The 25,336-nt window shown below is 51.3% G+C and overlaps 8 protein-coding genes across 8 annotated transcripts; 4 read left to right on the top strand and 4 right to left on the bottom strand.

Annotated features, from left to right (window-relative positions):
* Positions 1-485: 485 nt before the first annotated feature.
* On the top strand, positions 486-2,609 carry JCM6883_004558 (isovaleryl-CoA dehydrogenase; the record flags this gene model as incomplete). The annotated part of the gene is made up of 12 exons (XM_076632561.1): positions 486-659; positions 740-931; positions 1,028-1,071; positions 1,137-1,353; positions 1,424-1,582; positions 1,653-1,796; positions 1,867-2,002; positions 2,080-2,108; positions 2,170-2,243; positions 2,314-2,406; positions 2,480-2,502; positions 2,569-2,609. 12 exons carry the CDS (start codon positions 486-488, stop codon positions 2,607-2,609), a joined length of 1,326 nt encoding a protein of 441 aa, XP_076487533.1.
* Positions 2,610-3,026: 417 nt separating this feature from the next.
* ZWF1 (glucose-6-phosphate dehydrogenase) lies at positions 3,027-5,606 on the bottom strand (the record flags this gene model as incomplete). The annotated part of the gene is made up of 10 exons (XM_076632560.1): positions 3,027-3,051; positions 3,116-3,224; positions 3,288-3,394; positions 3,464-3,692; positions 3,761-3,977; positions 4,051-4,127; positions 4,194-4,395; positions 4,459-4,827; positions 5,106-5,198; positions 5,472-5,606. The coding sequence occupies 10 exons, from the start codon at positions 5,604-5,606 to the stop codon at positions 3,027-3,029; spliced, it is 1,563 nt and encodes a 520-aa protein (XP_076487532.1).
* Positions 5,607-7,050: 1,444 nt separating this feature from the next.
* Positions 7,051-7,954, bottom strand: JCM6883_004556 (uncharacterized protein; the record flags this gene model as incomplete). Its single annotated transcript, XM_076632559.1, has 4 exons — positions 7,051-7,249; positions 7,322-7,447; positions 7,521-7,645; positions 7,709-7,954. 4 exons carry the CDS (start codon positions 7,952-7,954, stop codon positions 7,051-7,053), a joined length of 696 nt encoding a protein of 231 aa, XP_076487531.1.
* Positions 7,955-7,988: 34 nt separating this feature from the next.
* On the bottom strand, positions 7,989-9,111 carry JCM6883_004555 (uncharacterized protein; the record flags this gene model as incomplete). The annotated part of the gene is made up of 4 exons (XM_076632558.1): positions 7,989-8,213; positions 8,287-8,398; positions 8,464-8,573; positions 8,662-9,111. The coding sequence occupies 4 exons, from the start codon at positions 9,109-9,111 to the stop codon at positions 7,989-7,991; spliced, it is 897 nt and encodes a 298-aa protein (XP_076487530.1).
* A 2,077-nt stretch (positions 9,112-11,188) lies between these two features.
* SSD1 (mRNA-binding translational repressor SSD1) lies at positions 11,189-16,514 on the top strand (the record flags this gene model as incomplete). Its single annotated transcript, XM_076632557.1, has 14 exons — positions 11,189-12,773; positions 12,841-13,218; positions 13,279-13,337; positions 13,412-13,832; positions 13,894-14,145; positions 14,212-14,375; positions 14,437-14,642; positions 14,709-14,832; positions 14,903-15,052; positions 15,115-15,216; positions 15,277-15,873; positions 15,934-16,230; positions 16,295-16,387; positions 16,452-16,514. The coding sequence occupies 14 exons, from the start codon at positions 11,189-11,191 to the stop codon at positions 16,512-16,514; spliced, it is 4,491 nt and encodes a 1,496-aa protein (XP_076487529.1).
* Positions 16,515-17,779: 1,265 nt separating this feature from the next.
* JCM6883_004553 (uncharacterized protein) lies at positions 17,780-18,544 on the top strand (the record flags this gene model as incomplete). The annotated part of the gene is made up of 2 exons (XM_076632556.1): positions 17,780-18,003; positions 18,121-18,544. 2 exons carry the CDS (start codon positions 17,780-17,782, stop codon positions 18,542-18,544), a joined length of 648 nt encoding a protein of 215 aa, XP_076487528.1.
* Positions 18,545-19,405: 861 nt separating this feature from the next.
* On the bottom strand, positions 19,406-20,147 carry JCM6883_004552 (ETC complex I subunit; the record flags this gene model as incomplete). Its single annotated transcript, XM_076632555.1, has 4 exons — positions 19,406-19,454; positions 19,556-19,690; positions 19,761-19,911; positions 19,982-20,147. 4 exons carry the CDS (start codon positions 20,145-20,147, stop codon positions 19,406-19,408), a joined length of 501 nt encoding a protein of 166 aa, XP_076487527.1.
* A 526-nt stretch (positions 20,148-20,673) lies between these two features.
* On the top strand, positions 20,674-24,808 carry JCM6883_004551 (uncharacterized protein; the record flags this gene model as incomplete). The annotated part of the gene is made up of 3 exons (XM_076632554.1): positions 20,674-21,445; positions 21,516-21,584; positions 21,642-24,808. 3 exons carry the CDS (start codon positions 20,674-20,676, stop codon positions 24,806-24,808), a joined length of 4,008 nt encoding a protein of 1,335 aa, XP_076487526.1.
* Between the last annotated feature and the right edge of the window lie 528 nt (positions 24,809-25,336).

The raw sequence follows: 25,336 nt of genomic DNA, 5'->3' as shown, positions 1-25,336 counted from the left end.
GTTTTTTAAGGATGGGACAAGGTGGTCTGGCGATGGATGGTCGAGCCTTTAAGTAGGTATCGGTTCTCTGTATCGTCCTGCTCTACCCCCCATCGCTTTTTTGTCACCGTTCCTTTTCGACTCGAGTTTCTCCTCGACATTCTTCAACCTTTTTCTCTTTCTTTCTTTTTTGGTCTTTTGTTTCGTTGTTTTTCGTAATGATCTCCAGACTCGTACTTTTCTCTCTCATTCCCTCGTCGTCATCGTCGTTCGAAGAGCTCGAGAGCGAGAGAATTGAGTCTGCGGCTTCCCGCTCTCCAAAACTCTCGAACCGGCTATCTTTCTGTATCCTTTCTTCTCCCTCCCGCGATCGCCTCCAGTACGCAACCACCAGCCTCTCATCTCGTCTACACAGTCTTAGCCGTCTGCTTCTTCGCGAGTTTTCCCACCTTTCCCCACTTCTCCTTCAACCTCGTTCCCCTTCTCCCTCGACACCACCCCTCGTGATGGCTCACTACGGCTTCGGCTTCGTGTCAAGACCTCTCCTCGCGTCCTCGATCGCTGCTAGACTCGCAAGACCACCACTTACATCTTCCCTTGTTGTGGCCGGCAGAAGAGCGATTCGACCTTTCTCAGGTTACGCTGCTCACTTGACCGGTCTAACAGATGATCAACACGAAGTAAGCTCATTCCTAGCCATCCGAGCGCGGGCTAGCGAGAGTTAAGCGTGAGCTAACACCCTTTCTCGTTGTTTTCGCAGCTTCGTGAAAACGTCTCCAACTTCTGTTCGAAAGAGATCGCCCCTCTCGCTCAACGAACCGACAAGTCGGATCAGTTCCCGATGGAGATGTGGAAGAAGCTTGGAGAGATGGGGTTGTTGGGAGTGACGGTTCCGGAAGAATTGGGGGGTTTGGGAAAAGGGTATTTGGATCATTTGATCGTCATGGAGGAGGTGAGTCCATTCTCACTGTGTCGTTTACTCTTCTCGAAGAGGTCCGCTTGGACGCGGGACGCTCACTCGAATTCGAACGATTTTTGATTTTCGCAGATTTCGAAAGCTTCAGGTTCTATCGCACTCTCTTACGGAGCTCAGTAGGTTATGTCACTCGACCTCAGTCGTCAGGATCTAATGATTTTTCTTGGTGACTTTCCTACAGCTCGAATCTCTGCGTCAACCAACTCCTCCGTCACGGCAACGAAGCTCAGCGAACAAAGTACCTACCCGGTCTTCTCTCTGGAGAGGCTGTCGGATCTCTCGCGATGAGTGAGAGTAACTCTGGAAGTGACGTCGTCAGTATGAAGCTCAAGGCGGAAAAGACGACGAGGGATGGGGAAGAAGGATATCTCTTGAATGGACAGAAAATGTGGATCACTGTGAGTAGCGCTACCTCTCAGTACCTCCCTGTGGAGAGCCGCTAGCTCACACTCTCTAGATGTATGGTAGAATGGACCGGACGCGGATGTTCTAATCATTTACGCGAAGACTGATCCGAAAGGAGGTTCGAAAGGAATCACGACTTTTATCGTCGAGAAAGGGTTCGAAGGGTTCAGTATCGCTCAGAAACTCGATAAACTCGGAATGAGAGGATCCCATACAGGTGAAGTGGGTCAACTCTTCATCTCTCCGAACTAGAGCGAATGATCCGAGCTCACGTTTCTGCCATAATCAACAGCTCGTCTTCGAAGACTGTTTCGTACCCGCCTCGAACGTCCTAGGTAAGATCGGAGGAGGAGCGAAAGTACTCATGTCGGGACTCGATCTCGAACGAATCGTTTTGTCGGGAGGTCCGCTCGGTTTAATGCAAGCTGCTTTCGACGTACGTGCTCTCTCTCTCTTTGTTTCTCCGCACAGGGATGGTCTGAGACTGACCAGCTACGAGCGAGTAGACGGCAGTTCCCTACGTTCACGAAAGAGAGCAATTCGGCGTCCCGGTCGCAAGCTTCCAGTTGATGCAAGGCAAGATCGCAGATATGTACACTCGTCTATGTTCGACTCGTGCGTACCTCTACAGTGTCGCGAGAGGTAAGTCATTGCTAGGAAACGGTCGAGGTTGAGTGGCGTAAACTGATTGTCGATTTCGTTTGACTTGCATTTTTTAGCTTGCGACGCAGGTCACGTTTCTCGACGAGTGAGCTCGAATCCTTCCGTACTCTTCGCAGATCATACTGACCAGCCGCCTCTGTACGTAGGATTGCGCCGGAGCGATTCTGTACTCGTCTGATCGAGCCGTCGAAGTTTGTCTCGAAGCGCTTCGAATGCTAGGGTTCGTCTTCCGTCTCGTCAATGGCGCAACCGCTCAAGTGAGTCACTGACACGATGGACTTCAAACGCAGGGGTAACGGATACACGAACGATTACGAAGTGAATCGATTCTTGCGAGATGCTTTACTGTACAAAGTCGGAGCTGGAACTCAGGAGATTCGAAGGTGCGTTGACGGTTCCCTCAGCTACTAACTCTTTGTATAGATAGCTGATGATTTGCCATCGATAACGTCGTAGAATGTTGATCGGTCGCGAGTTCAGTGAGTTTCGAGGCGGTTTTAAGCGGAAAGAATCCTTTCTGACTCAAATTCGTCATCTCCTCTCAGACGCCGACTTTCAAGTCAAGCCTCCAGCTCTAGCTCAGTAGCTTACTTCAACGCCTCGTTCGATCTCTTGCTGTACGACTCGCTTAGTAGTTCTCTCTTGTTCTTTCCTGATTCTTTTTCTCTCTCGCAATCATGCAGTGCTACAAATCTGACAGCGGAGAGCGTCGATTCTCGCTTACTCACGGGCGGTGACAAATGTTTTGATAGCGAGCACAGCAGAGGAGCAAACAGCGATGCACGAACTCGAATTTTGCAGTTGAAAAAGAGGATGAGGTTTATACTTCAGAAATTGCGTGTAGGGAATTTATGTAACAAGGGTTGAGAGAGAGAGAGAGACAGAGAGATGTATGAGGACGTAGTGCGAGAGCGACAGAGAGAGGGGAAAAGAAGACACAGAGTAGAAAAAAGGGAAGATCATCTTGAGTACCGACATGGTTTCCCGCATCGATCGAGCCTCTCTAGAGAACGCTCGTAGATGGCCAACTATATCACGGAACAGTCAGAGCCGAGTGCTGGAGGAAGAGGTGAGGAGAGGAAAAAGACTCACGAGTAAGGCGCGTTCGAACGGTAGTATCCTGCGTTCTTTTGTGCGAATTCATCGAGACTAGCGGGACCCCGCGAGCCGTACTCGTAAGGTTCGGGCTTGGGCTTGGTTTCTATGAGAAGCGACGAAATCGTCAGTGACGAGTATGAGAGAGCAGAGCGAAGGGACGATTTACCGTCGATCCAGTGAAGAAGGGGAGTGAAGATCTTCCAAGCGATGTCGAGCTCGTCATCTCGGACAAAGTTCGAGTGATCGCCCTTGAGAGCGTCGAGGATGAGGGCCCTGTGATGGCTCGCAAACGACAAGTCAGAATGGTGTCGCCGTCTGGGCTAGTTGTTGCGAGGCACTAACTCGTAAGCCTCAGGGATTTTAAGATCCGAGAAACGTCTCTTGTAAGTCAAATCCATTTCGGTAGGAACCGTTCGCATCGAGAGTCCAGGAGCCTTCGAGTTCATCTTGAGGTAGACGGCTTCTCCAGGTTGAACACGGATGACGAGTTCGTTACGGGTGATCTCCTTGAAGATACCTTGAGTGACGTCCTTGTATTGAATACGGATCTCGGTCTTTTGTTCGTTGAGAGCTGAGTCGAGGGAACGAGTCAGTACGCGAATTCGCCGCGAGAGAGAGAGAGAGGAAGCGATTGCTTACCTTTTCCAGCTTTGAGGATGAAAGGAACACCCTCCCATCGAGGAGAATTGATGTGGAGAACGGCAGCGGCGAAAGTAGGGCAGATCGAGTCCTTGGGGACGGTGTCGTCGTCGAGGTATCCGGGTTTGTCCTCTCCATCTTTCGACTTACCAGCGACGTATTGACCGAGGAGAACATCTTCGGGCTTGATTTCGGGGATGTATCGGAGTACCTTGACCTGTGAGCAGCATGGAGTGAAAGCAGTTTGAGATTTTCGATCCTGCAAACTGAGCGGTTACAAGTCTACTCACCTTTTCGTCACGGATGTCTTCAGAGGAGAAAGAAACAGGTCGCTCCATCGTGAGGATGGAAAGAACTTGGAGCAAGTCTGTTGACGGCGAGTTCCTCAAGTTCAGTCAAATGAAAAGCTGAACAGAGGGAAAAGAGAACTGACGGTTTTGCATGATATCACGGATGATACCGAACTCGTCAAAGTATCCACCACGTCCCTCGGTACCAAAAGGTTCTTTGAAAGTGATTTGAACGTTCGAGATGAGGTTCTTGTTGAAAGTTGCGTCGAGCATGACGTTGGCGAATCGAAGGACGAGCAAGTTCTTGACCATCTCTTTTCCGAGGTAGTGATCGATACGGAAGATCTGCGACCAAGGAAGTCGTCAGATCTAGTTCGAGAGTCGAGACTGACGCCATCGTGAGCTCACCTCCTCTTCCTTCCATTCCTTCTTCAAACCCTCTTGCATCTCCCTCGAACTTTCCAAATCCTTTCCAAAGGGCTTCTCTACGATGATACGGTTAATTCCACCTTCCGAGTAGTTGATCTTTTTGAAGTGAGCCGCGACGACGGTGAAAACGGAGGGAGGGAGAGCCATGTAGAAAATTCGGTTTTTGGGTGCGTCTTGATCCTTGTAGGTCTCTTCCGCCTTCTTGAGTTCCTTCTCAAGCTCTTGGAACCCTTCGTCTTGATCGTATTGTCCGGAAACGTACGAGCATGCTTCGAGGAATTCCTCGAGCTTCTTCTTCATGTCGGGAATCGGGGTTTTGATGTATTGAGCTACTCGTTCGTGGTAATCCTACATGGTTGAACAGATAGGGTCTCGTCAACGTGGATCGTCCTCGTGACAAGCAATCCTGTCGTGTCTCCTCGGGCGAACCTCACTTTCCCGCCTCCGTTTGGTGATTTCTCCTCTTAATCCTGTTCTATCTTCTCTTTCGGCTTTCGTTCCTACTCCTGAACTCTCCCTTTCTGTTCCACCCTTGCCTTCTCCTACGCGCTTTCGAACCCTGCAAGCGGATGAATAGATCTCGGAGAACATCTCGGTCTCGTCACCTCGTACAGTTTCAAGCTTACCTTTTTGTCCATCTTTGATCTCGCGTATCCAACGATACGAGTACCTTCCGGAAGGAATCCATTGTAGAACAAGCCGAAGAGAGCTGGGAAAGTCTATTTAATCGGAGGGACAAGTGTCCGACAACGGATTCAGGGGAGGGAGGGGAGACAAAGTTGAGTCAGTATAGGGCTTTCGATGGAGGAGATTCCAACTAGGTAGTCCATAGATCCATCAGGAGGGGATCAGAGTCGGGGTTCCTCGGATTAAACGAGATCTCGTCTCATCAATCATTGCGTCAGGTTTCGAGCCCTTCAACCCCTCCCAATTCTCACTCCAAGCCTATCCATGATCCATTACTCCAGTGCAATGGATTGTAGTGGACTTGCCTTCTTCTTTGCGAGATCTCCAGAAGCTCCAGCGACGACAATGACGGTGTTGTTGGAAAGTTGATGAGTTGAAGATCCTCCAGCCGAGGGGACGTCGCCAGTCTTGTCAGGGTTCGCACTTGCTACGTTCGACATTCTAATGATCGAGAGTAGGTGATTTGGGTAGAGTGAGAGAGAGGAGGAGAGTGGAGGGGAAACTCCTCTTCGGTCACTCAGCTGCTCTTGATAAGCAACCTCTCTCTCTTTCTTGTTCTTCTTTCTCGGTATTGCTTCTGCTTCTCGATCGATAGAGCTTGTTCGAGCCAGCGATCGCCCCGGCCCAGGCTACCTCTCGACCTCAGAAGATTCGCTTCTTCAGTTAGTCCGCTTCGGATCTCCCAAGTCAGCTGCTCTGGACACGGTTCTCTACGTCAGGGCTCGCTTAACTGATACTGTGCAGACTCTGATCAGCCGGCTGCTTCAGATCAAACAAGCATACTCGCTAAGTTCTATAATTTCCCTCGCCATTCTAAATCACTAACCCGGGACGACGTCGTTGGACAGCGCTTCATGAAGAATCGTATATCATACGAAGAAGTTAATGCACAAGATACCGATTTTCAGTACGCCCCAGTTCCAGGTGTATCCGACCGCGGATGAAGGGGGGTTTTGAATTGACGATGTCGAAACTCTGACCCGGTCAGATTGCTTTCCGTCGTGTATCGACTTGCAACCGCTTCAAGACAGTGCCTTGACTCCTCTGGGTTCTTAACGGAGCTTGGGGACCGGAATCGGCGAATTACTCGCCAGCTAAGATAAAAATTCGCGAGGACGTTGCCCGAGACAAGTTCAAGAAACCCTCAATTACGCCCCTTCCGACATCAAACCGCCTACCATAACTTACGCTAGTGCTGATACTTGCAGCTGCATATGAACTAAGTCAGCTGAGTGAGGGTAGGGGAAGTGAAGAGATGGCTCTTGTCACTTCGACTGAACGAAAACCTCGCTAGAACACAATCGACGCTGCTCAGTAGGCTGCCGCTGATGTACCGCAGCGTGAAGCAGTACAACAGGAGATCGTTTCCGCTGCGCTCCTCTGGTGTTTTTTAGGCTAAAAGTTTAAATGCTTATTTGTAAGCAAATTTTGCCCCGCCAACAAGCGAAATTCGGGGATGTAGCTCATCGGTAGAGCGCTCGCTTAGCATCTCGAATAACAAACAGTTCACCTGCTTGCGAGAGGCAGAGGGTTCGACTCCCTCCCTCTCCAATTCCCTTTTGCTACAGCGGCAAGTAACGCACGCTCCCGCTTTTTTGGTCTTCGTGACCGCTGATGTTCGTACAGTCCACTGCTACTCTCGAATGACGGAGAAGCAAAACGATGGGAATCAAGAGTCGAGTCACGGTCGACAGTTTTGCGTTTCCGTCGAGCTTTGATCCCCGATTCTGCCCTCCTCTCGAGAGCTACTGCCGCAGGTTCTGATCGCAATGGCGAACGAGTAGTGTACGATGACGGAAATGTTAATGCAACAATAACTAATGACAATATTCTAAACATGCAAAGATAAATAAACTCTATACGACAAAAGCCTCTAGTTCGAGTCTATACCCATTGGGTTCGTCTCCTCCTGACTTGTGTCGATCTTCCAAGCGCCAACAAGACACATCCGACGAGCGCACATCCTCCTCCGAACGAACATGCGGCGGTGTAACCTTCGGTCGCTTTTAGGAGTGCTCCGGCGACGGGAGAACCAATGAGGGATGCGACGCCGATCGCGAAGAATCCTAGACCTCCTCGGATACTATAGCAAGCGAAGTAAAGGGAGAGGTTAGTCTTGGCTCGTTTCGGAAAAATGAAGAGAGGTCGAGCTCACCCTAATTCAGAGATATCTTCACTGAGGGCCATGAATGTCGATGCGGAACAACTGATATAACCACCTTGAGCGACCCCGAGGAGTAACATGAACGTAACGAGCGCTCCAGTCGATGTACAACCGATACTGTTTTGCGAAACGAGCTCAAAGTCAGGACAAATTCAACGCTTCGAAGAGTGAGAGACGAAGAGGAACGTACAGAGCGAAAGTCATGACGCCGACGAGAACGGCGAGAGGAATCGCAGTGTTGAAGACTCCGATACGATCCGCGACGAGTCCAGCACCGATTCGAGCAAAGAAAGCCGTTGCGTTGATGATCGCGAGCTGTGGCAATCTTCTCAGTCAGCGTCATGCGAATCAAGTCTGAGCTGACGAAATGTAACTCACAGCGTAATCAGCGAGAAGCTCATTCTTCGCCACGTCCCTTGAAAACGCTACGATGTAGAAAAGAGGGATGAAGAGACAGATCATGACTCCGAAAGTTCCGAGATAGACGAGCCATGCTGAGGGTTGATGAGCGATCTTTCGAAGGACGGGACCGAGAGCAGGACGAGGGGTAGAAGAGGCAGCGGAAGAGATTTCGCGAGGTCGGGTGATGAGGTTTGCGATAGCGAGGACGACGAGTTGAAGCATAGCGACTGTGTGGACGAGAGAAGGGAACGATCAGTTAGCGATCTAGAGAATTCGTCAACGCTCGAAGAGAAGAAAACTTGCGATAGAGAATAGCGAGCTTGAATCCAACTTGGGCGAACAAGTGTTCGAGCATGATCGGGAAACATACGGCCCCAACCGCAGTTCCTGAAGCAGCGACTCCTACGACAAAAGCTCGTTTCCTCTTGAAATATGTTCCGAGCACGGATAGACAGGGAGAAAACATGGCACCGAGGGCGATCTGTGGGGCGAGGAGAGCAAAGCTCAGCGCGAGGCCTAACAAGAGACTAAGGGGCTAGGGGAAAGCAACTTACACCCATGCAGAGCGAGTGGCAGAGGAAGATTTCGATAAAGCTTTCGCAAATCGAGAGACACGATAAACCGATGATCCAGAAGATCGAGCCGAATGCGAGTTGATATCGAAAGCTATAAAGAACGATGGTCAGTCAGTCAGCGCTTGGGTGGCACAAGCACGGAGAAATGTGACTCACTATCCCTTGTCGAAAAGAACGCCGGCGAGAAAAGCAGAACCAAAGGTGATGAACAGATGAGACGATCCAATCCAGCTGATATTTGAAGTGTCGTACGCTGATAGTTGATGCTAAATGCGAGAGAGTGGGAGAGAGGGAAGTAGGATGGAGTCAGCACAAGCGAAGAGAGAAAAGAAAATGAGAACGACACCGACTCACGAGTTTGTAATAGTTCAAGAATGTACCGAACGAATTCGATATGGAGAAAGTACAGGTGAGTACGAGCGTACTACCCGCGAGTGCCAAATACGCTCTCAATCCACCCTCAGGATACGATTCTTCTTCTTTCTCGCTCGGTTCCGCTGTTCCCTCCCGATCGTTTTCACGCCTCTTCCCCTTTTCGTCTTCGCCCTTTATCAGTTCAGGCGATCCAACCCTTGTCGGTCCATCATATTCACACGTATCGATGAACGAGAGAGGCCGAGAAGGAGTCGGAGTTGTCGCAGTTGATGAAAAGTGAAGTGGTTGTTCGGAAGGAGCGAGGGTATTGATCGAATCGAACGAGCCGGAGGAGGTGTAGTGAGGAGGGAGAGAGGAATCCGAAGAAGGAGAAGGGGAAGTTCCGGGATGTGTTGACGCGTGCGAATTTAAAGAGTGAGAAGAATTCATCGTTTTTGACTGCCTTTCGAATCGTATCTATCGTTCGCCGCCACTGGTATCGTTCGATCTGCTTGTAAGGAGTAAGGAGTAAGGAAGAGGGAGGAGCGGGAAGAGCCGGGCTGTAAAAAACCTGGAGCGACCGACACAAAAACGTTCGGGTTGCCGTAAATTTCGGATTGCCGTCGACCTCTTCGAGCAAATCAGAGCGAGGAAAGAGATAAGCCCGTCTGACGTACGGTACGTGGAAGCGTTCAGAGTTCGAGAGTTGATCAGCTGGGTTCGAGGTGGATAGGGTTGAAGATTAGCGAAGACTCGTGTCGAAATTCGAGGGAAAAGGTGCGACGACTTCGACCCGTAAGTCACCTTGAAGATCGGGAATCCTGTCGAGTCCTAGCCCAGGGTGGTTCTGCTCTAGATCTGAGAGACCCCGAAGCGTTCCGAGCAACTGAGAGAGGATAGGGTCCGAAGAGGGTGAAATAGGTTGAGCTTGGAAGTTGCGATCTCGAGGTTACTCTGAATCCATGCTAATCCTGCTGCCGGACAGACGTGGGTCTGGCTGAAGATTCATTTCGACAGGCGGAAGGGGGCGGAAGGAGGTGGGTTGGGCGAAAAAGACAGGAACGAGAGGAGACCTCGTGACCCCGTCTGAAGTCGAGACCCCGGCTGATTTGGAGTCGAGTTGACCATCTGAGCTGCGCGTTAACTGAATGAGGCTTGCTGTAGCCGAGTTGAAAGGGGTCGAAGTTGATGAGAGTGAAAGGTAGAGAGGAAAGAGTGAAAAGTTGTTTTCGATTCGAACTCGTCTCTTCCGGTAGTGGGGCGGGTTCCGAGATCACTGGCCTACTTCACAATTCTGCGAGAGTTGTAAGTGTGCAGCAAGAGCCCTCGAACTCTCGTAGTATGGGGGAGGCGACGCTGGGAGACCTCGAGAACTTCGAATGAATTTCAAGCTCAGAAAACGATGTTGCCGACCAGACGTTCCTACCTGATCGAGGACCTCGACGATCAGACAAGGAGTACGTATTGCTCGAGGAGTCCCCAGTCTTCCTCCTCCAAGGAGAGAGAAGACGCAGCGTTTCGTCGCAAACCGATTGCGAAACTCGATTTTCGCAAACTCTTCATTCGCTCTTCGCCCTGTCCTCGCTGCGAGCCTTCGTACACTGACAGAGTTCTCGTATCGAAGCAATCTGACCTCGAACGACATCATTTGATTCCCTTTCTTCCCAAAGTTCGAAGTCGATTCGAGCGCTGCGCTTGCGAAACGTCTCCCTTTCTCTCTTCCCTCGACTCACGCGCGGCTTGCAGACTCGTCACATCTGCTCGCGATCCATCTCTGAATCACACTCACTACGACCACGAGTCTCTCTCTACGACTCTCTTGATCAAACTGAAGTCGTGCGTCACCATCTCTCTTCTCCCCTCCCACTCTCTCATCCGATTACTGACGCCTTACAAGCACACTCCCCACTACTTTGAATCTCTGTCTCTCCACCTACTCGCCTGCATCCGCCATCGTCGCCCTCTGTTCTTTCTCTCTCCTATCCACCTCTCTCGCTCGAACCTCTTCTTCCCTCACTCTAAGCAGTCCAGACTGTCACAGAACCAGAACAAACCGAGTACTTGAACTATCTACCCTATTCCGAGGTGAGTCTCTCCTTCCGCTCTTTCGGTTGATGGAAAAGGTCGGGATCGGATGTCGTACCCACCTCGAGCATCGCGAGCTCTCGTTCGCGAACGAATCGAAGATGACAAGTTGTTTCAGCTGGAGCGACTGAAAGCGAGGTGGCACCGGAGGAGGATAGAACTCGTGGCGATGTTGAAGGAGCTCCCCCTCTCTTTCTGTCGGACTTGCAACCACAACGACGTACTTGGGTCGTGAAGAGGATAGACACACTCTGCTTACGGTCGAGAGAGAAGGGAACAAAACCGGTTCAAACGGAATTCCGAGTCATTTACAGTAATCGATTTCTGACTTTCTTTTCTTCCTCTCTCTCTCCAGTTCCTTTCACTTTCACCAACAACAACTACTTCACTTCAACAACCAACGAGTTTACATTCTTTCCAACCGAAATCAGGATAGGTCGTCATGTCGAGTCCACCAGAATCGAATAAGAAACAAGATTCTTCTTCTTCCGCTTCTTCGAATCCTCGAAATCGTTCAAGTGGCGCTAATCGTGCACCTCGCTCAAACTCGCGTGGAGGAGGATCAGTCGGAAACTCGAACGCAAAGAAGACAACTGAGGAAACTGCAACGAACTCGAACCCGAACTCTGGAGGTGGAAGAAGTTCTCACGGCCGAAAACCTTCTCGAGGAGGAGGAGGAGGAGGAGGATCTGGTGCAGGCGCCGGACAACGTCGAGGAAGCCAAGAAACGACTTCGAGGAAAGAAGGAACGACGAGCGAGAACCTTTCGAACATCAATAAACTTTTGAACGAAATGAAAGATTCGACGAGTAATTCGTCTTCTCCCAACAACCCGGCTTCTCAATCTCCTCCCCCTTCTGCTACCGATTCGTCTTCTCGCTCGAGAGGTCCTTCAGCCAACGCCGCGGGTCATCGCAAGAACACTTCGGGTCATTCGATTCAACTTCCTCCCGCGATTAACGCTCCTCCTCCTTCATCGAATTCGAACCAGAACCCTCACATGGGTGCTGCGAACCTCAATCCGAACGCTGGAGGATTCCTCCCTGGTACTCTCGGTCCGATTCACGACATGATGGACGAAGGATTAATCACTCCAACCGCTTCTCGTTTCGATCTCATGACCGGTCTCCCTAATTCTCCCCCTCTTCAAGGAAACGGTTTCGCTCATCAAAACACTTCCCTCTTCGAAGACCCTTCACCGTTCCGAGGAGGAGGAGGAGGGTTCAATCCGACTTCTTCCCCGACGTTCTCGAACAATCAACAATACCTTCAACTTCAAGCTCAGCAGCAACAACAATTCGATCTCCAACGTCAGATCGCTCAACTCGGTGGAGCTATGAACAACACGAACGGTGGTGCGGGAGTAGGAGGATTCGTCGGACAAATGGGTTCGAACGTTAATCCAGCAAACGCGAACGATTTGATCGCGGAACAAATGGCGATTCAACAACAACTCGCGAACCTCAAACTTCAACAAGAATCCCTCATGGCTCGATTCGGAGACATGCAAGCGAACCTCGCTCAAGTAACGAACGCTCAACCCGATTCGTTGAACAATTCACCTCGAATCGGTTCTTCTCAAGCTCAAGCTTCGCAAGGTCAACATCGTCGTATTCCTTCGAACCAACAGAGTCAACCGACTGGAGCCATGGGTCAGTTCGGACAAGGAGTTGGAGGAGTCGGATTCGGAGGAGTTGGGGGAGCGGGAACGAAATCTCACGCTCGACGAGTCTCGGTCAACACGACCACCTCGGCAAACTCTTCGCCGAACCTCTCTCAATCACCTCCGATTGGATCGAACCCGAGAGGTGGATTCGCAGGATCTTCAGGCGGATTCACGTTCGGAGGAGCAGCTTCGAACGCTGCGGGAGGAGGAGGAGGAAACCGTTTGCAACAACGTTCCGAGGACGGAGAATTTGGTGGCTGGGGAGAGAGTTCCCTCAATCAGAGTCAGGGAAGATCGATGGGTCATCATAGGAAACAGAGTGGAAGTGTTTCTTCTCTCGGAGGTTGGACTTGGACTCCGAGTGAGCTCTACTGTCTCTATTCTACTTCCTCAAGAGTCTCGAATGCTCACTCCTCTCGTGTGATCAGATCAATCGAACCCGGCAAACCTCGCCGAAGCTCAATCTCACCTTCAACAACTCGCGACGTACCGAGCTTCAGCCGGTCACGCTCGAGTTCCTTCGTTCGGTATGTCACAAATCGGTCCTGGAGGACAAGGAGGACCTGGTCAACTCGCGATGGCCGGTTACGGAGGAGGAATCCCTCAACCGGGAATGCATCAAGGAAACAATAACAACAACCATCAGATGAGGAAGAGTCTCTTCGCCCCTTACCTCCCTCAAGCGAGTATTCCTCCCCTTTTGGCGGCTGGTAAACTCGTCATCGGTACTTTGAGAGTAAACAAGAGGAACAGGAGTGACGCTTACGTTGCGACTGACGTTCTCGATTCCGACATTTACATCTGTGGTACGTCTCTTCGTTTCTTTCTGAGTGGTACAGCACTGAGCTCTTGAGGATGGCGTACAGGCTCGAAGGATCGTAACCGTGCCCTCGAAGGGGATATCGTTGCGGTTGAACTCCTCGATGTAAGCTTTTACTCGTTTCGCTCCCTGTTTACTCCCAGCGACTGACTCTCTATTTGAACCTCGCATTGGTGTAGGTCGACGATGTTTGGGGAACGAAGAAAGACAAAGAGGAGAAGAAACGCAAAAAGGAAGAACAAGCTTCGTTCGACCCTCGTGCCTCTCGCGATCTCCGCAAACTCGACAAGAAGAAGGACGACGTCGAAGTCGAAGGTCAAGGACTCACCCTCCTCGAAGAGGAAGAAGTCAACGATGAACAGAAACCTCAATTCGCCGGTCACGTCGTCGCTGTTCTCGAACGAGCTCCCGGTCAACTCTTCAGTGGAATGCTCGGAGTTCTTCGACCTTCGTCCGCTGCGACTCAACAGAAACAAGATGCCGAACGTCGAGAGCGTGAAGGTGTCGATCTTCGTGGAAGTACGAACGGTCATTCTGGTCCTCCTCCCAAGATCATTTGGTTCCGACCTACCGACAAACGAGTCCCTCTCATCGCGATCCGTGAGCTCATCTCCCTCTTAGCTACCTGACAATCGCTGACGGGTGAGTTCCGAGTTAACAGCTACCGAACAAGCCCCCGCCGATTTTGTCGAAAAATCTGAAAAGTACTCGGATCGACTCTTCGTCGCATGCATCAAACGTTGGCCGATCTCTTCCCTCCACCCTTTCGGTCAACTCGTCGAAGAACTTGGACCAATCGGAGACATCGAAACCGAAACGAGTGCGCTCCTCAAAGATTGCAACTTTACCGCTGAAGATTTCTCGGAAAGTGTCAACAAGTGCCTCCCTCCTACGCCTTGGTCGATTCCTGATCGTGAGTACTCCTCCTCCTTTACTCTGAGCTTGAGTTCCACGCTGACCCCGTCCGACTCGTTGCTAGGCGAAACTCAAGCCGACGTTCGACGAGATCTTCGCAACCACCGAGTCTTCACGATCGATCCCGAAACCGCGAAGGATCTCGACGACGCGCTTCACATCGTCAAGAACGAAGACGGTACTTACGAAGTCGGAGTTCACATCGCCGATGTCTCTCATTTCGTCAAGGTGCGTTGCGAGTCTCCGTCTAGAAAGCGTGTTTTCTGAGCTGACACACCGTGCACGATAGACGAACACTCCCCTCGATCGAGAAGCTCGCAAACGTGCGACGACGGTCTACCTCGTTCAACGTGCAGTACCGATGCTCCCTCCGACGCTCAGCGAAGAACTTTGTTCCCTCAACCCTGGAAGTGACAAACTCACATTCTCGGTCATCTTCCAAATGACCCCGGAAGGAAAAGTCCTCGATACTTGGTTCGGAAAGACCATCATCAAGTGAGTCGTCTTTCTCCGCTTCTTCATCGTCGCCCGTTACTGATAATCCCGTCCTTTCATCCTCAGCTCCAAGGTCAAACTCGCCTACTCGAACGCTCAAGAAGTTATCGAAGGTCGACCTCTACCCGACGGAAAGGTCGACGACTTTGAGCTTCAAAATGAGATCGAGAACGACATCAAGGCTCTCGGCGTTAGTCCTTCGCTCTCCCTCATCCCTATTCGAGCATTCACTCACTTACGCTCGCGCTTGCTCTCGATAGGACATTGCGAAACTCCTTCGTGCTCGTCGATTCGACAACGGTGCCCTCCGCATCGACAACGTCAAAGTTTCGTTCGCGCTCAACGAGTTTGGTTTGCCCGAAGATTGTGCCGCGTTCGAACGCAAAGAAGCGAACGAACTCATCGAAGAGGTGAGACTCCTATCGACTCTAACTCGTCGACAAGCTCGCTGAATCTCTGCTTCCTCTCTCAGTACATGCTTCTCGCCAACATTTCGGTCGCTGGAAAGATCGCCTCGGGTCTACCGGATCAAGCTCTCCTTCGTCGACACGAAGCTCCCGTCGACCGTCGTCTAGTGCGTGACTTCTCTCAGCCTTGGCGCGTTCTAGTTACTGACTCGCTCTCCGTCGATTAGGATGCTTTCATCTCGCGAATGAAACGACTCGGACTCGATCTCGATGGATCTTCGGCCGGTGCTCTCATGAAATCGTTCGCTTCTATCACCGACAAGAACGAACGTCTCACTCTCCAACATCTCTCGACTCGATCGATGCAACGCGCGAAATACTTCTGTACCGGTTCGCTCGACATTTCGAAATACGCTCACTACGCCTTGAGCGTCCCCCTTTACACTCACTTCACGTCTCCGATTCGTCGCTACGCCGACATCATGGTTCATCGTCAACTCGAGGCGATCCTCCTTCACGAACAACAACTCGCTTCTTCGAGCCCTGGTGGTCTCGTTGGAGCCGATCCCAAATTCTCGCTCGATACCGAAACCGTCGCCAAGATCGCTCAAGTGTGCAACACGAAGAAGGAGGCGGCTCGTCTCGCTCAAGAACAATCTCAACACTTGTTCCTCTGCGTTCTCATCTCCGATTTGACGAAACGTTATGGACCTGTGATTTGTACCGCGACCGTTATCGGAGTTCTCGATCAAGCCTACGACGTCCTCGTTCCCGAATTCGGACAACTCGAGAAACGTCTTCGAATCGCAGATCTTCCTACCGAGGTGAGTCTTTTCTCTCTCGGTTCCGTGTGAGATAGAGTACTCATGCCTGCTCGGTTGTAGTCCTTCATGTACGATGAGCACACGAATTCGCTCACGATCTACTGGAAGAAGGGAGTCGACGTTCTTTCGTACCTCGTCGAGAACAACCAAGACGATCACCTCGCCCGACTTCATTCTCAAGTTCAACACCATGCCAAGATGATGGAGTCTGAAACGACTCAAACTGATGCCGAAAAGGGACTCTTCGAGGACGATGACAACGAGGAGGAACAAGGAGAACGAGATGATTCGGCCGACGCTTTCGCTAAAGCTGCGAGGAAATCGGTCGAGACTCAACAACACATCAAGAGTCGCGAGGTGAGCTAACGACTCGTTGCATTATACTTTCGTTTTCGTTACTGACTGTCATCGATCTTGACAGCGTGCTCCTCTCAAATTCGATGGACTCTCGACCAAGGATGGACATGCCTGTCAAGTCATTTCAGAACTCCATGAAGTTCCCGTCATCATTAGCGTGAGTCTCGATGCTCTCTTTCCCCCTAACTCGCTTTACTAACTCTCTTCGTCGCTCCCCACAGGCCGACATGACGAAATCTCCTCCCGTTCTCAAAGTCGTCGCCGTCAACCCTTTCGCCCAGTAATTCCCTCCCTCCCCTCAAAACGACGTGTCTTTCCTTCTGTCTATCTCCTCTAGCAAAACCCTGGTCTGGTTTTCTCGAATTCCTTTCGTTTCGTCGTCGCAAAAAAACAATGCTATTCCTACCCTCTCGCCTCACTCTCTCTCCTGAATACGTTATTATCCTGCCTCTTCGTATCGTTTTGTATCCACTGACTGATTGATTGATTACCTCGCACTAACCCCTGCCTGCTCTCGTTTTTTTGTTCGTTCTTGTGAGCATTTGTGCTCGAAACCCAAATCGTTCTCTATGCAACTTCGTTCGCTCGCTTGTCGCGTTCACTCCGAGAGAGCTATATCGCTATAAGGATGAGCCTATTGAGCTACTGCCCGCGAGGAAGTCAGTACTAGAGGAGAAGAAAAGTGCTCATTGACAAGCGACTTGAGGAAACGGGTGATAGAAACGAAGTCGACTTGCGTCGCCTTGAGCGAGTGCGAGCTTGGACTTCGGGTCCCGTTGACCTCCGATATGTCCCACGAGTCATTTTGCCATTCGGTCTTGGAGCTTGAAGAAGTCACAACTCTGTAAAGTCGAGTTTGAACGCAAGATCCGGCGGCGTGGTATTTTGGTATATGTATGCAGAATTTGTCGCCACTACAAGCGAAATTCGGGGATGTAGCTCATCGGTAGAGCGCTCGCTTAGCATCTCGAGTCAAGACAGTTCGTCTGCTTGCGAGAGGCAGAGGGTTCGACTCCCTCCCTCTCCAAACCCTTCCCCTTTTGCTTTTACCGTCGAGAACACTCGCTGCACTGAAGGAGCCGAATTCGACGGAGTGTAGATACATCGTTTTTTGCAGTCGTGCGAAGCCGCGGAAAACAAGGTTGAAATTTTCGAAAAGTGAAAATTGAGTCGAGTGCGGTGACACTGGTCTCGTTTAGCTTCCATTCGCTCGTACAATCCTTTTCGGATTCGATACAATTCTTCCGAGCGTTCGATCGGATCAGCACGTCGGCGAGACAGCGAAACCAGCGTCCGTTTCTCCTTCATCTCTTCTGTTCCTTCACGTCACTCGACCTCATCGCGACGCTCGACCCACTATACTACTCGACCAGAGATGTCCTCACGAGCTCTCAAACCTCAGGAATGTTCGGTCTGTCGCTCGAGAACGACCAAAGTTTGTTCAAAGTGTCGAGATTCGCATTCAGAGACTCGTTTTTGTAGCCAACGGTGTCAGAAGACCGTCAGTCTTCCACTCTACTAATCCCGAGGCGTACTAGCTGACCTCGCGATGGGAGGAAAGCTTCACTACTCTCACAAATACCTTTGCGGAAAGGATTCGTCTTCATTCTTCGTCCCTCCTCTTTCTGAAGCAGAAGCCTTGAAGCTCGACGAGTACCGCGAGATCCCTTGGAGTCACGAGTGTCGATCGTGTAGTTGTCCCAAAGCGGCCCTTCCCGGATTGACGCTGTTCGAAGTTGTTCAAGCTCTCGGTTCTTTCAAGGGGGATTGGGAGTGAGTTCCTTGAAGTCTGAGCGTCTCTCGACGGCGCACACTCAAGCTCCGGGGTGTCTCACAGGTCGTTCCTGTGTCAAATTACTCCCGACCTCGCAAACAACTCACTCTTGCCAGAACCGCAACTTTCGTCGTGTCTCATTCTCGCCCGTTCTCAACTCTTAACCGAGAAACCGAACGAACCTTTCCTCTCTCTTCGATCGGGATCAAATCGTTCGACATGATGGCTCAACAAATGTCTCCTCTCATCACTCTCGCAGAGAACAGCGATTCTTCACAGAATTCGAATCCCTTCATCTTGTACAACGAACTATTCCGACTCTCCCTCGTACACAATACGATCATAGTTATCGTCGAACGCGCTTCTGGACGAGGCGAACCGGTTCTCTCTCACGACGTCGTCAGAGCTTCGTATGAAAGGTTTGTGGCGGGGATCAAAGGGTTCGATACGTCGGGGTTCAACCCGAGGATGAGGGAGTGGTTGCAAGCGATGGTGAAGCGTTACTTGAGGATCATGAGGTCTCTCGGGTTCTCCAAGTAGTAACAGTAGATCGTTAGGGGTTTTCGGTTTCTTTCGGTCGTTTGCTTTGGTCGTCTTCCTCCTGTCTGTTTGTTCCTTTTACGCTCTTTCTGCAGTACTGTCTGACGTCTGTTAACGAATGAGTTCAGTCATCCTCGTTTGCTTTGCGCGAAGGATCCGTAGCGAGACCATTAAACGAGAGAAAGCTCAAATCCTGCCGATGGCGAAAAGCGGCTTCTTTGAGCTCGCGTACCGCACAGATATGCTCCCAAGACGACTCGCGATAGTCACAGCCGAGTTTTTGAATGGGTCAAAACTCGGGGGGTCAGCTGGCAGGGCTTGCAGTTTTTTATCGTTAGTCTTTTTCTCCTTCCATTCGACACGGCGGGACTGGACGAAGATACGAAAAGATTGATCGTTGGGTTCGCTGACGTGATGAAGCCGCTTGCGAAGCCGCTTGGAGTAGATTAAGTGACGAAACCGTGGTCTTGTCGGGTCGTAGCTTTTCGTTTCTTTCGTTTCTGTCGTTTTGGTGTTTTTGTCCTTGTTTCCTTCTCTACGCGTGTCCTTTGCCCTTCTCTCGTACCTATCCTGGAAGCCTCAACATTTTGTTCGTCTCGAGCATACCGCTCGCCACGCTGCTCGAGAGTAATTGAAGCAAGAAACCTGAGCGTGACCCTTGATCTTGTATCCTTCGGTCCTTGACTCTTCCTTCTTCTTCTCTTCCGAGCCTGCTCTCCTGTGTCAAGGTTGATCAAGATAAAACGTTGCAAACACAGCATACACAGAGAAGGGGGAAGAGGTCAGAATGAAAAGGAAAGTTAAATCTTTTCGGGAGAAGAAAGAGAAGAGGTCGAATCAGAATCGGAGGGGGTGGTCGTCCTACTTGGTGTGGCAGATACGAAGGTCCTTGGCAACGTATTTGTAGTTGCTGTTCAATCGCGCACAAATTACATCAGTTTTCGAATGTCTCCTCATTCCTCCCTCATCCGTCGCCGCTCGATGCGATGACAAAGTAGAGTGTGCACTCACTTTGCATAAGACTTGGGTTCAAACTTCTGAACGTTGGGTTCTTGAACGTAAAACTCCCACCCTTGTTTCTCACAGAAAGCGATCGCGTCCGTTTTCGAATCGAATTTGACATGAGTACCTTGCATGTAATCCGCCCTGTCGATTCCTCGGATTCTTCGATCAGCCACCACACTCTTGAAGGCAGATGGAGAAGTGAGAAACTGACGAAGAAGCCCAACCCATCAAAGGGTTCTCCCACCTTCCCGAACCTTGCAAGATATCCCAATCGACTCGCCAGTGGTGAGAAGTAGCTTTCGCCGATTGAGTAACGGGTACCGTAGGTCTGAAGATCCTCACTGGTCTTCGATGTAATTCAACTAAATCATCCCTCATCCTCCCATCTGATCAGCGCGAGTTCCAGAGAGAGGAGTGAGAGAGGCTGCTTACCAGGTGCACCGGATACTACACCAGCTTGAACGACGTGACCTTCGGGACGTTCAGATGGGATGATTTGTCCTTCGGTTCCGACCGCTCGAACGGGGACTGAAGTCGCTTGACGAGTCGAAGTCGAGAAGGAACGGAGTGTAGTACGCGCGGGTGTTAGTCGGAACATGGTAATGGTGGACAGGTAGGAAGGGGAGCGAGGCGATTCTTGATCAATTCAAGTTCTGATTCGAGGATCGTCTCTCTCTTCTCCTTCACTATGAATCGCTCGACTACGATGCTACACACAATCGACTGCTCTCTCTGCTGTAGCAGGTAGTCGTCGATCGCTCAGACCTATTCAACGAACGCTCTCGGCTCGCTTCGCTTCGGTTCCCATTTGTTTCTATTCAAAGTCGGCTCTCGAACCCCGCCCAAGGACGAGCACGAGGACCTCATGCGGGATCAGATCGCTTCTCTCTTTGAATCCTCGTCTCACCTCGCTCTGCTCCCTTGTCCTCGTCAAACTTCGTACGACCGCGGCAACTCCGATTTGAAACTATCCGACCTCCCCCTCTTCCTCCACTCACTGCTATAACAACCTAGTGAACGGTACCGACTTTTTCGATTGAATTCCCCACTCTCTTTCACCCGCGCCCCTTCTTCGACAGACTCCCTCCCTCCCTCTTCTCTCTCCGTTTGAAAGAGAGGGAGGAATGTCGAATGAACTCGTCGTCCCATCGACAGACTCTCACACTCGATCAACCGCTGAAGAACGACGCGAGCAACAACAAGAACAAGGAGAGGAGGAGGTGCCTTCACTTGATCAAGCGCTCTTAAACCTCCACGACGCCGCCGCTTCCGCTCCTAACGCCTCGAGTACTTCCCGATCTCGTTCGAAACGTTCGCCGAAGAAACCTGTCGATCTCGAGTACTCCTCGGGAGGAGAAGGGGATGATGATGATGACGATATCGACGATGATGATGAAGAGTTTAGGATTAGTGATATCGAAGTAGGCATGAACGAGGAAGATGAGGAAGCCGAGAGGGAATTGGAGAGGAATTGGAACAGGGACGAACAGAGCAGACGGTTCGATTTCGAGAATGGTTTTAGCAGAGAAGGGGACATCATCGTTGGAGATCCTCACGACCACCATCGTTCACCTGAACGAGAAGCTCCGCCTCCTCTCTCGAGTTCGAGGGGACGACTAGAGGTATCTCAACAAGCGAGACCTCGACCTCGACCTCAAGCTCAAGCTCAAAGGAGACCGATTCCATCGACTTCGACGATTTCTCAAAAACCTAAACGTCGTTACGAACCTGGTCGACCTCGTCCAATCCCGAAACAACGTCAAAGATTGATGGAGATTGGTGCGATTAGTGTTATGGGTCATCAGTTCGGGTCGTCATCGTTGTCGATGAGTGGGAATGGGAATGGAGGTGGGATTCTGATTAGAGGAACTGAGGAAGTTCAGAGAGCTAGATCTTGTGAGTCTCTGCCTCTTACTCAAAAACAGAGAGAACAAGCAACTGATGAGGCAGATTTGCGATGGGATAGGCGAAGGTTGTAGACAAAGGAAAGCGAGGTGTAGTAGTCATCAAGTTTGTTCAGGTTGCGCTACGAGAAGTAAGCCCTTCTTCTCTCTCTCCCTCTTCACATGGACACTGACGTGCTCCTCGGTAGATATTCCCTGCGTCTGGAGGACCGGAGCTCCCTTGTATCGCAACACACCTGTCGCCCCTCGACCCCGAATCGCGCCTTACCCACTCCCCCGTCCTCCCCGTTCTCAATCCGTCATCTCCCGCTCCCAATCCCTCTCTCCTACCTTTCAAGACGAACCACCTCGTCAGAACACTCTCGAGCCCTCCCCTCACCCCGAAATCGTTCCTTCCTCAACCTCAACCTCAACTGCGACTCCAACCTCCTACCTCCGATTCCCTTCGCAAACGTATTCGAACCTCTGTACGGAACATACTCGATTGACGAGGTTGGTCGAAGTTTTGACGAGGAGGTGGGAAACGAGGGAAGAGGAATTGGCGAGGAGGGAAGGGAGGAAAAGGAGGAGGTGTGTTGAGTTGGGGGATATACCGGTCGTGAGACCGGAAGAATCGACGGAGAATGGAGTGGGAAGGGAGGAGAGGAATGGGAATGGAGACGGAGCGGAGATCGAAAGGATCGAAGGAGCGAATGAGACGGAGAATGGACAAGGAGAAACGAAAGAGCAAGCGGAAGAGAATGAACAGAACGGAGTCGAACAAGTCGAGCAGGCCTCGCGAAACGAAGCAAAGGAGAATCAACCGGAGAAACAGACTCGGGAAAATCCAAGCTCAGAAGGAGGAGGAGCCGAATCTCGAAACCTAGCGACGATCGTTACGACTCAATCTACTCCTCACCCTTCGTCGCCTTCTACGACGACGACTGCTCGGAGGGAAACGACAGCATGGGAAGACGCCGCGATCTTATTGACGCTTTCGCAACCTCGTTCGGTATCACACAGTCCTCAAGAGGTCATCGCACCGCTCCCAGTCGTACCTACTCCTGCTCCCAATCGCGCTGATCCGATCGCCCCTCCTCCTCCGTCCGCGAAATACGCCGCGATCGTCGAGAAACCTCAACTTCGTGCGATTTCTTCTCCAGTTCTCCCAAACCCTCCCGCTCGTCACTCGAAACAGCAGAAACAAGTCAACGATACCGGTGGTCCTCGCTCAAATCGATATTTCACGCCTTCGTTCGGCTTGGATCAATTCTCGTCTCAAGAGCCACAGCAACAAACACAAACGGTTAATCCCGCCTCTACCCTGATTCCTCCTCCTTCGAAACAGCGCCGTAATGCTGCTCCTCGCCCGAAACGACCCGCTCAACTCCCACTCGTTCCACTCCCAGGAGGAAAAGGAGGAAATGGAAATAACAGTCGTTGCAAAACGTTCAAAGGAGACGATCATTCACTCCTCGATCCGAAGGAGTTCCCTCCGGGTTACGGACCGGTATTGCCGTCGAATCATTACGGGAAGGGTGCGGACGGAAAGAGACTCTCGGCAAAATTACCACCGGGTCATCAGACGAACGATCCGCTCGATAATCCATTCGGATTGCCTGTTCCTCCAGAGTCCTTCGTTCAACCGAATCCTCCGCCTGGTGGAGGTTCGAATCGTGCTTCTTCGGCTCATCCTCCCGCTCAGCCCGACAAACGTCCGAAGAACCCTTCGTCCTCTCGTCAACACATTCAACCTCAATTCGGCCACGAAGTCGGAATCCACCCTGCGACGATCTTCCGCCCTACACCCTCGATGCGACCAGAACAACCAATCTCGATCAACCCTCGTCAATTCTTCCAGAAACCCTCTTCTTCTACCGCGCCGAAGAAACGTCCGACTCCAGCACCTCCTTCGAGCATTTCTCAACGTTTCAAGAAACCTCGCAACACTCCTCTAGATTCCACTCATGTCGCGCCTCCTCCTCCCGTATTCTACCCTCTGATCCCCGCTCCTTCGTTGACGACTCAAGAACGCACGAAATTGATGAACGATCGAGCGCTCGACAAACTTCGAACGACCGAGAAGGAGTACCGACAGAAGAGGAGGAAATGGCACGAGAAGAGGTACAACCAAGTCGTGGTCGAAGGAAAAGGGATCCGAAGAATGCTCGTCCCTCCTCCTCCTCCTCCGACGATGTCGACGATGGCGCCGGTAGCTTCTACGTCGAAGAACCGAAAAGTCGATCCAGTTCTCGGAGGATACCGACCGTTGAACTCGGCAGGCGTTCGTAGGGGCAAACGAGGCGGATACCAGAATGGAGGAGGACTCCCACCGAGGTCGAAGAAGAATCAAGCTCAACCTAAAAGTTTGGCGGTTCAAGCTGCTGAAACCTGGGCGACCCTCAACGCCGTCAACGAGAAACAACAGCAACAACAAGAGCAACAGCAACAACTCCAACGATCGAAGAAGGAATCGTCGAATAGCAAGAAAGGAGAAAGGGATAGGTTACCTCGAATCGTCGTTCCGGTTGAACCTTATCGTTCGATCAATTCTTCAAAGCACGGGTTCCTAGGTAGTCAAGATCCGATGTTTGGAGTAGGACCTCTCACGGCTGGTACCGAACAAGAAGATGGAATCTTTGGAGGAACCGGAGTCACCAACTCGTTCGGTACTTGTCGAACTTCACCTAGATCAGGAGGAGGAGGAGGAGCACGAAGATTCTCCGCTTGGACTCAGAGCATGATCTCACCCATCTCTTCTTCGACTACTTCTCCCTCAAACACTCTCGCTTCAATGTTGTTGCCGACTCCAACTTCTTCGACGATTCCGAGTCTCTCGAGCGTTTTTGACCCGTTACCTTCTTTCGCTTCTTCTCATACCCCTCCTCCGCCTCTACTCGGAGATCCTTCATCCACGACGACGATGAATCGACTCTTCCTCGAATCGCCGACGAACTCGAGTCAAGCTTTGAACGGATTCGATGAGAGGTTCGAACCGAGGTTCGAGAGGGATACTTACGCGATCGGAGGGAGTCAAGGGAGTCGCGATCGAGAGAGAGGTGGAGCGTCAGGAGGACAAGATCGAATGGATTGGGATCCTTTTGAACCTCAAATCGAACCCAAACGTTTCGTCGCGGCCGGCGGAGGAGCGGGAGGAGGAAGTCCAGCAGGTCTGGAGACGGTACACGAAGGTAGGGAAGAGGAGAAAGGAAGTGGATCTGAGCAAGGCGTTGACCGTCGAACTCGAGGAGAATCAGTCGACGGAGAACCTGTTCAAACTAGAGAAACGAACGGGAACGGACAAGGACAGGGAGGAGTTCCGAGAGAAGTTATGGACGCTGCTCTAGCTGCGCTCGAGCAAGTCAGGGACAGCTAGGTGCTCGAGTCTGGTAGATCGATTTGATTTTATGGTTTTCTATGGTTTGCTTGGAAACGATTACAGTAGGGTTATACTTCTCGAGGCCTTATCGACCTAGCGACAGTCCGAGACGACACGCTCATCTCACGAGAGGCGCCACAGAGGCGCAGAGAATGGAAGAGCTACATTTTCCTCGCGAGCGTTTCCCGACCTTTCTTTCACCTGAGTCCGCGCGCGAGCTTTCGCTGTAGCCTCCAACTACTTCAGATCGTCAGAGTCCGACTCATTTACGCGAGAGCCTTTCGTCTTCCTCCCATGACACCATGGCGCGCCGTCGAATCCCGCTTCTGTGCTCAAGTCGCTCACTCGAGGAGTCACTCACGCCGGTACTTTCGATACCAGCCTCCTCTGATGCGTACTCCGAGCCTGCACGACTGGTTGAGGTCATCGGTCATCGAACGTCGAAGGAGAGGACGCGCGGACAAGAGAGTGCAGGAAAAATCAACTAAGATTTCCCCTACCAAAACGTCCCACCTGACTTGACAG

The sequence above is a fragment of the Sporobolomyces salmoneus genome (assembly GCF_050403485.1).
Source record: "Sporobolomyces salmoneus JCM6883 DNA, S_salmoneus_JCM6883_v1_ctg27, whole genome shotgun sequence".
Taxonomy (NCBI): Eukaryota; Fungi; Basidiomycota; class Microbotryomycetes; order Sporidiobolales; family Sporidiobolaceae; genus Sporobolomyces; species Sporobolomyces salmoneus.
This window is presented reverse-complemented; position numbering and strand designations above follow the sequence as displayed.